General features: G+C 40.3%; 1 protein-coding gene across 3 annotated transcripts in view; it reads right to left on the reverse strand.

Moving 5' to 3' along the window:
* The window catches only part of FAM171A1 (family with sequence similarity 171 member A1), an 87277-nt gene that overhangs the window by 34671 nt on the left and 37067 nt on the right, over positions 1–15539 (reverse strand). Inside the window, exon 2 of one of the 3 annotated variants that reach the window (XM_068212019.1) lies at positions 2605–2832. In XM_068212019.1, the coding sequence (XP_068068120.1) occupies positions 2605–2832 (228 nt within the window). The other 2 variants (XM_068212035.1, XM_068212027.1) reach the window with 2 other exon arrangements.

The raw sequence follows: 15539 nt of genomic DNA on the forward strand, positions 1-15539 counted from the left end.
GGATTGCTTTTCGGAGTGGGGGATCTGCTCTGTGGGACTCCTAGGACTGTTAACAAGCATTTTTGGGAAATGAGGATGCAGCTGTATGGGTGTGCCTAGACTGCACACTGCAGAACGAATATTGAGATATGCTGCCTGTTCCCCATCATTCAAACCAGCTTAAAAATAACAACAAAACAACTTGAACATTTTTCCAAAGTTCTATACTGTGCTAGTTAAAAGCATGCTAGGCATTTAAATACAAACAGACCTTGGAAAGTTTTTTAAAGACTAGAGGCGTCTTAGTCAATACAAAATATAAAAGCCTAAGTATCTTAACTTGTATGTCATGTACCTTTTCAGGACTAATTCAAAGAACAACCCTATTAAAGCCTATTAAATTATCTAGTTGTAACTTGTTTCTTTAATCAAAGAAAGAATAAGTTCAAGGTACAGAAAGCAAAATAAAGGACTCTACTTCCAATTAAACCAATGGCAAACTATCTACCAGTTTCAGTGGGGGATGATCAGAGGCAAAATTAATCTACTTTCAGAGCTAAGCTCACATTTCAGCCATGGAAAGAAAGATTTTTGGAACCTATACAATTACTGCTCTTTAACTTAAATGATTTACTAAAACAAAAATGCCATGTTTCATTCCCTTCCCTCAAAATCAGTATTTAAGAAAAACAACAAGCAAAAAACTAACCAAACAAACTCCAGGCTACGGAAGAGTACATCTCATTCAAAAGACCTAGGGTATAAGCCAGAGACAAGACACAAGGCAAGGTTATTGCATACTTTCATCATTTAAAAGCACATGAAGTATGCTGAGAAAGCAGCACTTCATCTTATTTAAAGAGAAGAAAACTCAAAGGAAATTTCTAAGCAGAGTCACAGAACAATTATGCTGGAAGGGACCTCTGGACGTCACCTCTTCCACCAAGCAGGGGTTGTCCAATTGAGTTCTGAATGTCTTTAAATGGGGACATGTCACAACCTTTCTGCATGACCTATTCCAATTCTGCTGCTTGTAACACGGAGGGGTGGGTCAGAGACAGAGACCACACACACCCAAGGTCCCCGTGGCAATAGTGAGACCTTTATTGTTTGAACCCAGCTTTATATGGCAGGTTTGAAATGTCTGGTCTATCACGCTCTTTGGTCCGCTCTCAACACCTCCCAGTTTCCTGACCAGTGAGATGTCTGCAGCTTAGGAAGTTCATGGTGTAATTTGATCATAGTCCATTGGTGATTGGTTGAAGTCCCTGTGTGTCAACCCAGGGGCCAGTTTATAGAACCAGGCTGGGTTTCTTATTTATAACTGAATTAATTGCTCAGCCACAGACTAGCTGTGACAGCTGCTACTGTAATGAATTGTTGCCTTTTACTTATTTGAAACTCTCTTGACTGCAACTCTTTCAGTTGCTTCTTTTTCTTTCACCACACCTCAAAGAGCTTGACTTAGTCTTTGCTATTAGCTCCATTAAGTAGCTGAAAAACACGGTGGAATACAGTACATAAAATGTGGAAGAAGGAACTCTTATCTTATCTGAAGCACGTGAAAGCAGATAAGTAAACAGCACATTGAAATGCCTAAAGCATAGTTCTGGGTTTGAAGAGATTCACGTTCCTTTCCCCTTCTGAAAATACATTTGCTACTCGACCTTGCAGCAAGTCACGCAGCCCTTCTGGCTATGTTGATATTAATAAATAAAATGGAGCCAAAGCATGGAATTCAACACTGCCCTGGGAACATATACACTATTTAAATACTAGTGCACTTAAAACCTCGCATGCCTTTGGCCCCAATTATCAAACCTGAGGCATGTGTTATTTAGGTGTGATTTGGGTATAATACAAGCCTGGGACCATTCCCAAATTACATGGACCCTAATTGTAGCTGAGGATTACAAGAAAGGCAGATGAAACTCAGGATGTGATCTTCATATAGATGTTACTGTCAAGGTTTGAAAGCCACCCTCAGTCTGCTCTTTTTAGCAGTCAGAGATAGGCTTCATGACTCAATTTTCCTCTCGTATAGCTAACGTAAGGTTCTGAGGCATTCTGATAAAAACTAACACGCAAGTATTATTGTTATACTTGTTTGCCTGTGGAAGAAGCAAAGCCATGCTAATTAAGTTAGTAAAAATCCTTACATCTGGATAACGTAACAGCAGATTAAAACTGGGGTTTTTTTGACATGGCTAAGAACTAAAAGACCAGGAAATTTTTGTATATTACAGCCTATGGTGCAACAGTTGTTGCTATACCTTGGAAGAGAAGCAAGAGTACATCACAGCTGCTGAAACAAGGTTCTTGGAAACAGAGTTCCCATAAAGAAAAAGAACTGGAATAGATTTCTATTTTCTATGGAGCTGTAGGAGCACCAACAGCTGTTTGAAAACTGATGTAGCACTGTATTCAGGACCTCCAGAAGGAGAGTGAACCTCTGCTCAGCCTTGATGCTGCAGTTTAACTGCGGAAGAAATGTTACTACTTTTGAAACATGCAGATGTTTCTCCTCCCACCCAGGATCTCAAGCATTGAAATACATCATACAAAACTGTGTAGCTTCCTTTAGATGCAATATCTTACCTCAGAACAAAAATAAAGATCTCTTACCAGGCAATCTTACAGGTTTCCATGGTGCAGAATTTGGCACATATGCATGTTTACTAGCAGTCACTATCAGCTGATTGCCCAACTTATACTGAAACTTGAGGAAGGCAGTGCCATCTGCTCCTGAGGTTCCAGATGCAATGGAGATCTGGTTGGTAAAAATCTCAATGAAGGCTTCAGTTACTGGCTGATGAGTGCTGGCATCGCTTACATGGACCTTCAGCGTTACTTCTGTAATGACAAACAACCACAGTGATTACTGTCTGAAAAGCTTCTGTGGGAGGCAGCAGCTAGAAGACACCAGCTCTGACATTTTGGTGACATGTATGACTTCTTATACTGGCCTGAAGCTCTCCATCTCAGGCAGTCACTCTTCAGAGATACTGCAGATTCTGCTACAAGCTAGCCCAGGTCCTGAATTATTGCCCAACAGCTAATTTCAGCTGTGGAGGCATCTATCTTCCACCTGTAACCGACATGCAGCTGGGCAGCACATCTCCAGGGCAGGGAACGCTCCCTTTGAGGGGCAACATGTCAATCATAGAGTACTGCTGTACTGTGCAATTCTAAATGTGTGCTATCAGACATCCTGTGGCAGTCACGGACAGCAGGGCATGGAAACTCTTTGTAAGGTCCCCGCCTTGCCGTGCCTCTTCTCCAGCAGCAGTGGGGAGAGGGAAAGGCTGCAAGTGGGGTTCGCTCCTCACTCCTTCCCAAAGCAGTTCTCTCTGTGTAACAGTGGAATGGAGGAAATCTGCTGTGATGGAAGCCAAGGAAGAAAATGGGCAACAGAGCAGGCTGTGCTACAGTTGGTTATTTTCAGCTCTGGTGGGAGAGAGTGCCCCAGCTGGCACAGGACTTCCCTGGTGATGTCTAACCAAAGTGGAGAATTCCCACACGATCATGTCCATGTCCTCAAAGCACAGGACAACCAGGTGGGAGTGCTAGCAGTGACAGCAGCAGCCCTGACACTACTGTATCGCTTGTCCCCACATACTACTGATGAGAAGCAAAGAAGTGATGGTTAAGGCAGTCAGGAGAATCATACATCCTGCAGATATGCAGGCTGAAGACAACACAGTGGACTACATTTTTCTTGAGTAATTTGCCATTTCTCCAGAAAGTAATTACTAGTTTAAATGTTTCCAGATGTACAATATTTGTCCACTCTGGGCACTCCTATGACTAAACCATGCATTGTGTCACCAGGCTTTTGTTACATAAAATAGAGTGGCTTGTGCAAGACAGTCCCTCTGGAAGGCATTCTTCTGTATCTATGATTATTTTTCTGTGCCTACAATAGTTCAATTGCCTCATGCTCTAAAGCAGCAGCTGTTGCCTTTCTGCAATAACCATGACTTAAATGCAATGCTGAGTTGAAAAGATCCAGCAATGATCCACTGCTTCCAGCAAGACTTTCCTTGGGTTCTTTTGACTTCCAGTTGTCTCTTCCTCTTAAATGAACACCTCCCTCCCTCTTTTTTCTCCAACTCTCCCCTCTCTCTCTTTCCCATCCTAATACCTGGAAATTCTGTTGTTCTTGCATGAAGTTCCCTATCTCAGCTTACTCCATTCCCTAAGGTAGTAGATGGTATTTTGCAAACTCTCTTTTTGTGTCAGGAACCTTCAGCCCTTCACAAGCAAAATCCTCCCACTCCATCTGCAAACATTTCTGCATGTGATGCCCAGGAAAGAGGGCATGACCTCCTGTTCATATATATTCAAAAACACTATACCGATTTCTACAGAACAGTACTGGCGGTACAGTTCTGTTCTATTACTAATGCCTTATAAGAACTTGTTTTGGTTTAAGCCCTGAGTCAGCAGGACATGACACCTGAAGAAAACAAAAACTTAACAAAATCTTTGTGGTGAGTTTCAATAGTGAAATGACACAACTGAGTATAGGGAGAAATACACTGTAACAACCTAAAAGTTTAAAAGGACATGAGGACCTAATACAAAAGTATCAGCACATCTGTCCTAAGGGCATTTCAGCCAGAAAGACCAGTACCTTGGGCCCTTTCATAAGCACAGACCTTCTCTCTAAATCCTACAGTACTGAAAACACCAATATCAAGCAGACCTGAACAAAAATCCCATTAGAGGAATTCATCATCATCACAGTCATTGCTTTAGAACTTGGCAATGGAGGATGCCAATTTAGATGGGATCAGCATGAAATACATTCCAGCTATTAAAGATTCTGGACTTCTTCCCAGTTTTGCATTTAGTAGTCATAGGAAGCAAAGTACATTGAAAAGCAGTGTCTACATACTCTGGTGCCCAGTACAGAGTGCCTCCTTAAAAACCTTGCCTTGACCACCAAGCAACTTGTGTATGTGAAAGCCAGCCACATTAATCAATGAAGGAAAACATATATTCATGTATTTACAAACATGAGGACCACAAACAGTGTAAGTTTTAATTTTCAAAGTGGAGTGATATGCTTAGATCCAAAGCCAGATAGCTGTGCTCTTAGCATTTCTCACTTTGAATTTCCTAGCAAAGAATGTAAGAATAGATGAGGTTAAGAATAATGGGTGATGCAAGAAGAAAAAGCAAGAGAACAGGACAAGCTGAACATTGCTGTTAGCAATTTCAGTAACATGGAAGTTCAGCCTTCTCTAAAAACAACCACATATAAGAAGGAATCAGGGAGCTCTGGAATATTAAATACTAATTAAGGAAGAGGGTAAGAAAACAACTGAAGTATCCTATCAATTTAATTCCTTATACACATCCAAAATTCTAGAAGAGAGACTACTACTAAAATTGATCTTGAGAAAAAAAACAACAAAATTTTCCTGCATACACAAATCCATCTTTCTCTTCTCAAATTGGAGAACTAGCCATGGGTGTCTCCAATAGGAAATTTCTTTATCTCTCACTCTATAGATATGTACAGGCTTCTCTCTGCATACTTCTCTCTTTCTGCATCCCTCTCTCTTTCTAATAAGGACATACAGAGGCTTCCAAAATCCTTCTTATAAACAGAAATGACAAAGGCAATCACCCAAGACAGAATGCTGATGTCCTGAAAGGCAGCAGACTGGAACTGCTGTTCTAAACCACACAGTCCCTAGATCAGACACTGGGCTTGTTTTCTCCTTTTTGATATTTAACATGTTTTTTCCTGAGCAGATAGAGAAAACCCTAGCAGCCTGAACAATCCTAATTCCTTTTCATGTGTTATCCTCCCTGACAAACATGTGAAATGTATACAACTTGCTTAATTCAGGGCCTTCTCCCACGCAACAGCTCCTTTTTCTTATCTAATGCAGCAGTGAAGTCACGAACACTAAACCTACATTATCACTGTAATTTCCACAGCAACTGAATGATTAAAAGCTTAAAACTGGAAAGAAATTGTTAAAGAAAACATCCTCTCAAACAGTGACGTGATGAGAACAACCTATAAAAAGACACAGTAAATTTCAGAATTGCTTGGATAAATTCAGGCACTTCTTGAGGATCAGGGGAACTGGAGAAGGGAAATAAGACCGCAGAGTAAGGACAACAAGTGACCCAAGATCAATCTGATCTCTAATTAATAGGGAAGTCTTAGATCAAAAGACTAGGTATACTAGACAAAATCAATTAGAAGCTGTTTAGAAGACTTACTTTAAACTAAGGAATAGAGTATTTAAAATATCTGGCAAACTTTTTTGTTGGAACTCTCAGCAAACAGTGGGTATAAAGCAGGTACGTTATTCTTGACTTTTGCAGCCTACCACAGCAAGGAGCTCACACAGAATTAAAGACACATGGACTCAGAGAAGAAGCACAGCTGCAGATGAAGGCAGGGAACTGAAAGCACTGCAAAAGATGAACTGCTAAAGGGAAGCCAAGCCTGCTTCATTCTCACACTATTGTATATACAGTAGAAGTATTTGCTAAGTTCTGGAGGAGCTTTGTTCTGTGCTGGAGAGAGGAATGGGACATAAAGGTAAAGAATGCTGATGCTTCCTCATTTAAGAGCAAAGCAAAAATGGCTGAGGTGGTAGACCCTGGGCTGAGGAATTCACCCAGGGCAGCTGTGGTCTCTCTCACTTCCCCAGACAAGCCAGCCACAGTCAAGACAGGTTATCCTTGAGCCATAGCCCTGTCTGATGCACCTGGCTCCTGACTGGTGTGGTGTGAATGTGTCTCTTTCAGACCTCATCTCTCTGGCATGTGCTTCCTTGTTGGCTGGTAGCACTGGTGGGCACAGGTACAGAGACAGAGTCACCTGTCTGCACTGCTAGTGTGTGTCCTGCCATTATATCCTTACGGGAAAGATTCAAGTCCAAAACAAGAACCACTTATAACTATCATTTCCAGGAGATAAACCACAGGCAAAAACACCCAAGGATGTCTGCAGGGGCAAAAAGTCTGTGTCTCCCTGTCTAGAAGTACAGGTAGGAATGGGCCACCCGCAGATGTTAAATAGTGCAACCCTTCACCTCTGCTTCAAGAATCCCAAAGCAAAGTGGGAAAAGAAAGTTAGTGGGAAAAGAGCAAATAAAACCAGCAAATGCAAGGACAAATTCCACAAAAAGATCAAGGCTTATGTATAGGTATGCTCAAGCAGGTCTAGTGTAAATCTGTTCTCTTATAGTCCTTTGTCTTCTTTTAAACACTAAACCTCCTATTTGTTTTTCAAATGAGTGCAAACCAAAACTACTAGTTATTGTGAAAACAGCTGCTTAAGTGCAGCACCCTCCTAGTTTTCTAGTACTAAATTTGTTGTATGCCAAAAAACCAAAAAACTCCAGCATCTTCAAGGTTATAATTTCGGAAAGTGGAAAAAAAAGACAAAAAAAAAATCCCTAAATGGCAGCATTCCAATCCAGAATCCCATCTGTCTTCTTAATCTGATTTTTGAGATTTTACTAAGTTTAAACTTTCTCTGAGCAATCCTTCCTGTGCCATCTGCTCTATGAACTCTACTGCCTCTCCTGAAATACAATTAACCTTAAGAAAACTATTTCTTCACTTGTAACCCCTCCTCATACTCATAACTGCTCTTTACAGTGCTGTGAACTCTCAGTTTGCAAATGGTTTCCTTCAGAACTGCTATCATCACTGCTGTCTTCTATAACAGAACTCTTGAAAAGTGAAATGCAGTGGTTTTAGGTGGTTTGGGGCTTTGTTTGTTTGTTTGTTTGTTGGGCTTTTTTTAAAAGTCAGTAATATAACAGAGAAAATAAAATCCTAAGCAACCTGAGCAAACTGTCAGATTCCACATACTGGAATAAACACAGAAAAGTTATGACACAGATTGAAAATCAAAGATCACAATCCTATTTAGCTCCCAAGCCTGCAATTTGGTTTCTGTGCACACACCCCTCTGTCAGGCAGACTCCCACTGACGTCTGCTGGACAGATGATCTCTTTTGGGAACAGGCTGACACAGGCAGCTGCAATCATTTAGCTTTTCCTTTGGGGGTCCCTTATCCATGGACAATGTCAGGATATTACCAAAGAAAGAGATATTTAAATTATCTACATTTTGATTAGAAAAAGAAAGCTTCCTGCTCATTTAAAAAAAGCCATTATGAACTTTATATAAAATTGTGTCCTCTACTCTGACTGTGCTTACTGGCAACATGCCTGGCTTTGAATCCTATGTGCCAAATGGATAAGCCTTTCTGTCTCTTAACCTTTTGCCCATGTGTGAGGTCAATCCTCAGCCAAACAATAGGATTTTCATTTATCTAAAGGAAAACATTTTCCTAGAAAAAGGAGTGTTCCCCTTGCTTTAGCCACAGATGCCAACTCTAGCATTTACATATTGTATCATTCTAATGTGCTGCATCAGGAAGGCTCTACTGACAATCACACTTCAAAATAGCAGCAGGCTAAGTTTGTATGAAGAAAAGGAAACATGTATGTAACATCCCTCCAGAAGCACATAGACTCTGATCTTCACTGATGTTGTCAGCTGAAAGTTCTCAAGTAGCACCTCAAATAGCAAACTACTATGTGCTTGAACAAGATTTGCAGTGAAGAGGATGACATTTCCTATTCAGAACTGGCTCTGGCCCTCATTATAGGAAAATCAATAGTGCTACACAACCTTCCCCTCCACCACAGGTTTCAGTAGGACTCAGGTTTCAGCTGGCCTGTGTGTCCAGCACTGATTTCCAGGGAACCCAACCATGCAGAGGATGGGACACAGGAGGTCTACTCAGTGCCTGTTCAGCAATTCTCCAAATGATACCAAGGCTGCTGCAGTCCCTGGCATCAAGAAAAAAGCTCCTTACTACACTAGCAGAAGTCCAGTAAGGATTACACAACACAGCTTGGTTCTCAGACCCAGACTCAGAAGGGATTTAGAAAGCAGAGGGGTTCAGAGACGAGACACACAAAAACCCAGGGGACAGTGAAGCAGCCTTGGGACTGGCCATCTGAAGAGCATGACCTCCTCTTCCTGCAGGAGAAGGCTGGATCACTGTGCATAACAACAAAACTGCAAAAGATCAAGTCAGCTGAGGACCTTTAGTCTTGCTGACAGAGACAGCCAACAGCTGTACACTGAATCTAAGCAAATTCAGGTGTCATTTCTTGGCAACAAGAGAACAGCTTACTAGATAGTAGACTCACTCAGGCTGTGAGAAAAAAAATGGGTTAATAGCTTTAATTTTAGTTCTAGGTGTTTAATTACAGCTTACGATCAATGTTAATAGTTAAGAGAATGAATGTTTGGTTCTAGAACATTTATGAAGCCAGCCCAAGTGGTTGCTTGTGGTGCTTTTTAGCACTGCAATCTGAATTTGCTTAAGCCTTTGTACTTTAGAGGTCAAGAGGGTGACTATCAGTAGGGTCCTCCCCACACTGAGTACTTGCAGTGTGATGACTATAATTAACCCCACACCTCAGAAGTCAAGAAGGAACTTTCTTCCTCAAATGCACAACTGATGGATTTCTCAGTTTTTCTTTTATTCCTCTCTCTTGCTTTTCCTCAGAAACAGCAGAGTGCAATGAGAACTGCATATACACTCTCTTGGCTGACACAGAGAATCCCCTCCATGATGCCTGATTAGAGCATTCTGTTCACCTCATCTCTGCAGACAATCAAGATCCAGGATTGTGGAGGAAGCTACACCCGGGGAGCACTTGAGGTTTTTCACCCTTCTCTGCAGCTCAAGTTGATTCATCCGTATTTCTCATCTAACAATCCTTGCTGCTCCCAGTGCCTCAGGCATTGCTGGCTGTAGCTGGTTCCCCTAGTGCACAAGAATTTAATTTCCAGGGGACTGAAATCGTTTATCTTAAATAATCAGTCTTAATCTTCAGTCTTCAAATACAGCACAGTTGTCTTTGATATGAAGGTCAGACAGGTGCCTTACTTACCTCTTCAGGTTTAAAATCCATTAAACAAACTGTTCATAAACTAAAATGATAAATACATTAATTTATCTCACAATGCATTATCTCCTAGGGATAATGCACACAATTTTTAGTAAAATGTCACAAAAAGAATTCCACTATATGAACTAGAGCAATTTATGCCACATACGATGAAAACCAGGTGACTATACAACCCCTGTATTCAAAGGGGAGGGAGGGGCAGTTACAGGATAATAAAATAAAGACATCCATCATGCAACAGTCCAACATGTAAAAGAAGATTTGCATATCCTGACCTGCTAGAGCCTAGAGCATTACCACCAAAATTAATTTCATGGGAAAAAGGTAGGAATTTGCTTTAATTAAAAAAGTGGGAGCTATATGCATTATGCCCAGATGAGACTCCGATACCCTATTGTTAAGTGATTAAACAAGCATTTATAATTAACTTGAAACTCACACAGCTATGAAACTCATGAATAGCAATAGTTGCATTAACAGGTCTGCCTTTGATCTCTACAGGAACTGTGCATGACACAAACTAATTTCATTTCCAAACCCTGTCTCTTAGACATGGAATTAAATAAAATACTGTCATGGAGCACAGATGGAAGTTGAGTTTCAAAGCTCTAGTTTGCCACACACATAATGTATTCTTTACAAGACATGAAAAACTAATCCCAACTTAAACCCCTCTTTTTTTTTTTTTTTTGTAATAGAGTTCTTTGAAACTCTGTTTGGGGATCAATATGGAATGAGAAGTTAATGCACTGATATTTTCAAGTTGCTCAGCATTAGAGTTCTCCCCTGACTCAAGACCCCAGCTGATTTTTGACATCAGCTCTGAGGATAACACCACACCGAGCTCAGCCGCTTGGGGTTTTAAGCCAACTTTATGCCTACTGCACCATCAGTCTAGTTTGGAGGAGGGCAGAAAGGCAAAGCTTGGATTTGCTTAGCCACAAAGGCACGTGTTAACATTTTCTCAGAACAACGTTATCCTAAATCTATTAATAAAAGTATGCATCTGATGAAAGCAGTTTAAAGCAAATGTATTCTATGTCCACTGTATGTTCAATGGGGCAGTAACAAGACAAGCACTTTTTTTTCCCTCATTTTCAAGCAGTTTTAATCTTAGGTTTAATCTCTAATTTCCAAAGCCTGTTGTGAAAGCAAAGTTAGATATCACTTTGGAAGAGGGTATTTTTACTTGGGTTGTTTGTTTTTAAACAAACCACTCTAACAATTCAAACAAACCCATCTCAAGGGCCTCTCTACATTCCCATTGCAGCCTGCAGTGCAAACTTTCACTTTCAACTCAGTAATCCACTGACGTAAACTCATGCACATAGAGAGGCAAACTACTGTGCTAAAATTTTATCTAGGCACTTGCACATACCCTTTCTTCAAGTAACTCGACAGTCGATTTATAATCGCTTCATTCCTTGAAGAGGTTATCCCCAGCTGGCAGACAGAAAAATTAAATTGTAGGTGAAGCTACACATGGTAACCATCTAATTCCTCCAACCCAGCCAGTATGAGCAGAGAGGTGTGCAGAGTGATGAGGAGTGCAGCACTACTGTTCAGCTACTCCACAGCAAAACCACAAGCATCCCTTCCCTCCCCACCTCTCTGGCCTGGCTGTGGACTCTTGCTCCTTCTCTTAGGCTACCCCACTTCTCCTTGGACCTGCTGCAGCTTTGGTTGCCTTTACTAAGCCAGCACTGCACCAGCCTAACAAACCAAGTGGCTCAATGCCAGGTTATCGGCTGAACTGCTGAAGCAACGCAGCCCCACTGCCAAAATCAGCAGAACAGGCAGGTGTGGGGGTGGAGAGTGGTGGCCAAGTGCAACACTGGCAGAGGAAAAGAAAGGATTTGGGACCACCCCTGCTGGTTCACAGGCGTTTCAGTCAGCTCTGATGCACCCCTTTGGAAGGGTACCTGCCCGTCTCCTGACCTAGGCAAGCTTAAGGTCAATATTTGGCACATACAGTTGTAGTAAATATTTATTCAGCATTAATTCCAAATCCCATACTGATTCTCCAATAACTTCCCAACCTCCACTGCTGCATACTGGCACCGTAGCAGTAAAATCTCCTGGCTCCATAACTACAGGATGCTTGTGACAATGCCAGGAAAGGGTTGGTTGGTATGGACTTTTGCACAGGCATTACACAGTGTTTACAACGGCTCTTGAACGCCCAAAAACCTCTACAGTCCATTGGTATTTGCAACTGGGTGGATGAAGGAGGTTACTATTCTTTCCTCCAAACCCCAAAAAGCTTCCTTTTATTAACATGTCTACATACCACATCCTGCGACTTCTGCCACAATAGCACCAAGATTAAATGCCACTCAACTTGTCTATATTAAATTTTTCTATCCTCCAAAATTATTTATTTCCAAGTTTTTGATATTTTTCTGTTCAAAATAATATTTCTATTTCCTCATTTGGAATTGCATAAAAATTTTATTAATCTGTGATCTAGGTCTTCTTCTAGGTAATCAATAAAAACTTTAAATAAAATAGGACCCGTTCCAGTTCCCTTTATCCTAACACTTTAAAGCAATCCCAGCTTAAAACATGGCCATTCATCACTACACTTTGTTTTCTCTTTCATCCAATCTCAGTCACATAGAAGAAGCTTTCTGATCCAAGTTAATTAATTTTTCAATTAGTATCTTTGAACCAGGCTGCTGTACTGTCTATACTTCAGCTGTGATGACTGCATATATATGCAGGGCATACATAACTGACTCAGCAACCAAAACTTGCGTCAGTTTAAATTACTATAATAGCCATGGTGATCTAAATTCTTGGCAGGGGATTACTTTTAAGAGCCATTATGATTTCATGAGAAAAATAATTCTAATCAGACTGAAACTGTGAATTTTGAAAAATTACTTTCTATTCCCCTACACTGGAAGTCAATTATGTAGATCAGAAGTTATTGGCTCTTCCACAAATTCACAATCATAATGGAAAGGTACAGTTACAGTGGCAACATTCATCTTTCTTAGACTCACTGTATATAAAAACCACAATGTGACAATGAGGGTTTGACATGCTGCTCACACACCTTATCTTGCCTTCCAAGATGGGAAGAGCGCTGGAAAATACCTTTGTATTTCTTGGTCACCTTGCAGCTCTGATTCCCAGAGCTGCTTATCACAGTCACATGATTACCACTGTAGCTGAGAAATGAAGGTTTGGTGGTCCACAAACCAGGCTTTGGGAATGAGTGAAAGTAACCTGGGAGTAGCCTGTTTGTTTAGGCAGCATATATAATTGCCTATGTAAGGGGGTGTCTGAAAGGGATAACACTCTGCTGAAGGACTCCTGGGGTTCACAAATCAAAATGCTAAAAAACAATGAATCACAGCTGATCAAACAGATCAGTGAATTATCTGTTCTGTTTAGAGATCAATCTTGATGTAAAATGCTGTGACTGGCCAATAAATGGCAGAAGAAGGCTGAGATGAGATGGGCAAGGGCTATGTGCCCTGAAGCTCAGGAAATAATGCAGGGTGGGACTGACCACAGCTGCTGCAAACAGGGCTGACTGTATCTCAACACAAATGGCACCGGAGGGTGGCCTTTGTGTTAGATGAATGCTATGTCATTTGAGTGAATCAATTGACTACACCACTGCTGAGTGCATCAAATATTTCTCCAAGTTCATTAAAAAAGTGAGAATGTCTCCCAAACTACCACAGGAAAGGCGTATACACAGGGCTCAGACCATCAAAGCATGTAAGAATCAAACAATTAGCAACATAAATAAATAAAATCAGAGATAGCTGTGGGCTGGTTTCAACCCACGTATGCCTTCTCAGCAGCTGGTGATGGCCAGCATCATGATGGTGAGCATATTACAGAGACCAAGAACATGTACCACATATTGGTGTAGTGACTTAATTATAATTGTTGTTAATGTATTTCATATTAACAAAGTACAAATTACATTGGCATTGTGATTTTGGCATATTTTTTATCATTCTGCTAAATCAAAAATCCCACATAATGTTAAATGTCTCTTCAAGTAAGTAAACTTGATATTACACATGTAGCCTACCTAAAAGAGCCCAGTCAGAGCATATAAGATTCTGGCAAATGCTGGCATTATTTACTAGTTTGTCCATTTGACAAAATAAAAGACTTATTGGTTTTACTCGGGCATAAGCCCATTCTAGATATTTATAGCTGTAAACAGTACTCTGCTCAAGCTCTTTCCCGCAGCAAAGAATCCCTCAAATTCTTTCATTTTACCTCATCTGTTACTTATACTTGTATTACAAAACACACATCTACGTAGAAGTAACACCATCACACAGGACTGCTGGTGTTTTCAGCTGGACAAATACAGCCACTTTCCCACAGACAAGCAGATATTTAGAACTGAAAACATTCCAGCGGCGTGTTCTGCTTCCTTGGCACAGACAGCAACATAAATATTTTGTAGGCTACCTAGTCTATGCATTAAGCAAGCATTATAAACTATTATTATACTGGTTTAAACAAACAGCTGTATGTCTGGAAAGCGATCTACTGTGTGCAGACAATGCTTACAGGAGAAACAGGAGGGAGGCCTTTCTGAATACCCAAATCATACAGATGCTACACTTATACACAGACATCACATTAACAGGATGTGCTGGGGAAATTTGCTGGGGTGCAAATGAAAAAGGGTACAAGACTAATAATCAACTTCTAAAAGAGTACAATATGCTCTATTATATGTTGTGCCCAGAATGAATATAGTGTTAGCACTTGGGGACATGGTTTTGTGATGAACATGGCAGTGCTTGGTTAATGATTGGACTTGATGATATTAGAAGTCTTTTCCAACCTTATAGGTTCTATAATTAACAGATAAAAGGTTCATGTATGTTATGCACGTACACATGTATGTTAACTGAAGTTAAACTGAAAACACAAGGTACATCTAATCACACTAAAAATAACAGCATTGACTTACAAGTTTCCTTGATAGTACCAGTTGTTATCACTTCCCTGAAACCCATTCAAAAACCAAATTTACAGATACTTTCTTGAAGTTAAGAAAATATATTTCATGCAGGGATATCTCCTCTTTGTTCATTTGTAATTTATTCTGTTCTCACATTTACAAAGGAGTTGCTAAGAAAAATTACAGTATTCAACAATTAATTGTTACTTTAAAGGAACTAGCCCAATAAATTTAAAATATATTCTACCATACTTATTCATAAATACAATTCCAGTAATACCAGAGTGCTAGCCTTCCAGTAAACATGTAAAATAGAGATATAGATTCCTCATCTGTCCTTCTCAAATTTAACAGCTGTAGGAAATCTATAGATACCAATTTTTAGCAGCATATTCAGTGTCACCTCATGCTATGTCTTATTTTGACATTCACTTCTCTAAATCACTATACATTTAATTTTGAAGTTCATATAATTTCAACATGTCCTGAGATTTGTGAAATTAACATTCCACAATACAAAAGTAAGGTATTCTTTCTGCTTTGTAGAGTGTACGTTCTAAATCAAAATTGCTCTTTACTTTTTTTGCCCCTCTTCACACTAAGACTCTGAAAAAAAAAAAAAAACCCAGCC

The sequence above is a fragment of the Anomalospiza imberbis genome, chromosome 1 (assembly GCF_031753505.1).
Source record: "Anomalospiza imberbis isolate Cuckoo-Finch-1a 21T00152 chromosome 1, ASM3175350v1, whole genome shotgun sequence".
In the NCBI taxonomy this organism is placed as follows: domain Eukaryota; kingdom Metazoa; phylum Chordata; class Aves; order Passeriformes; family Viduidae; genus Anomalospiza; species Anomalospiza imberbis.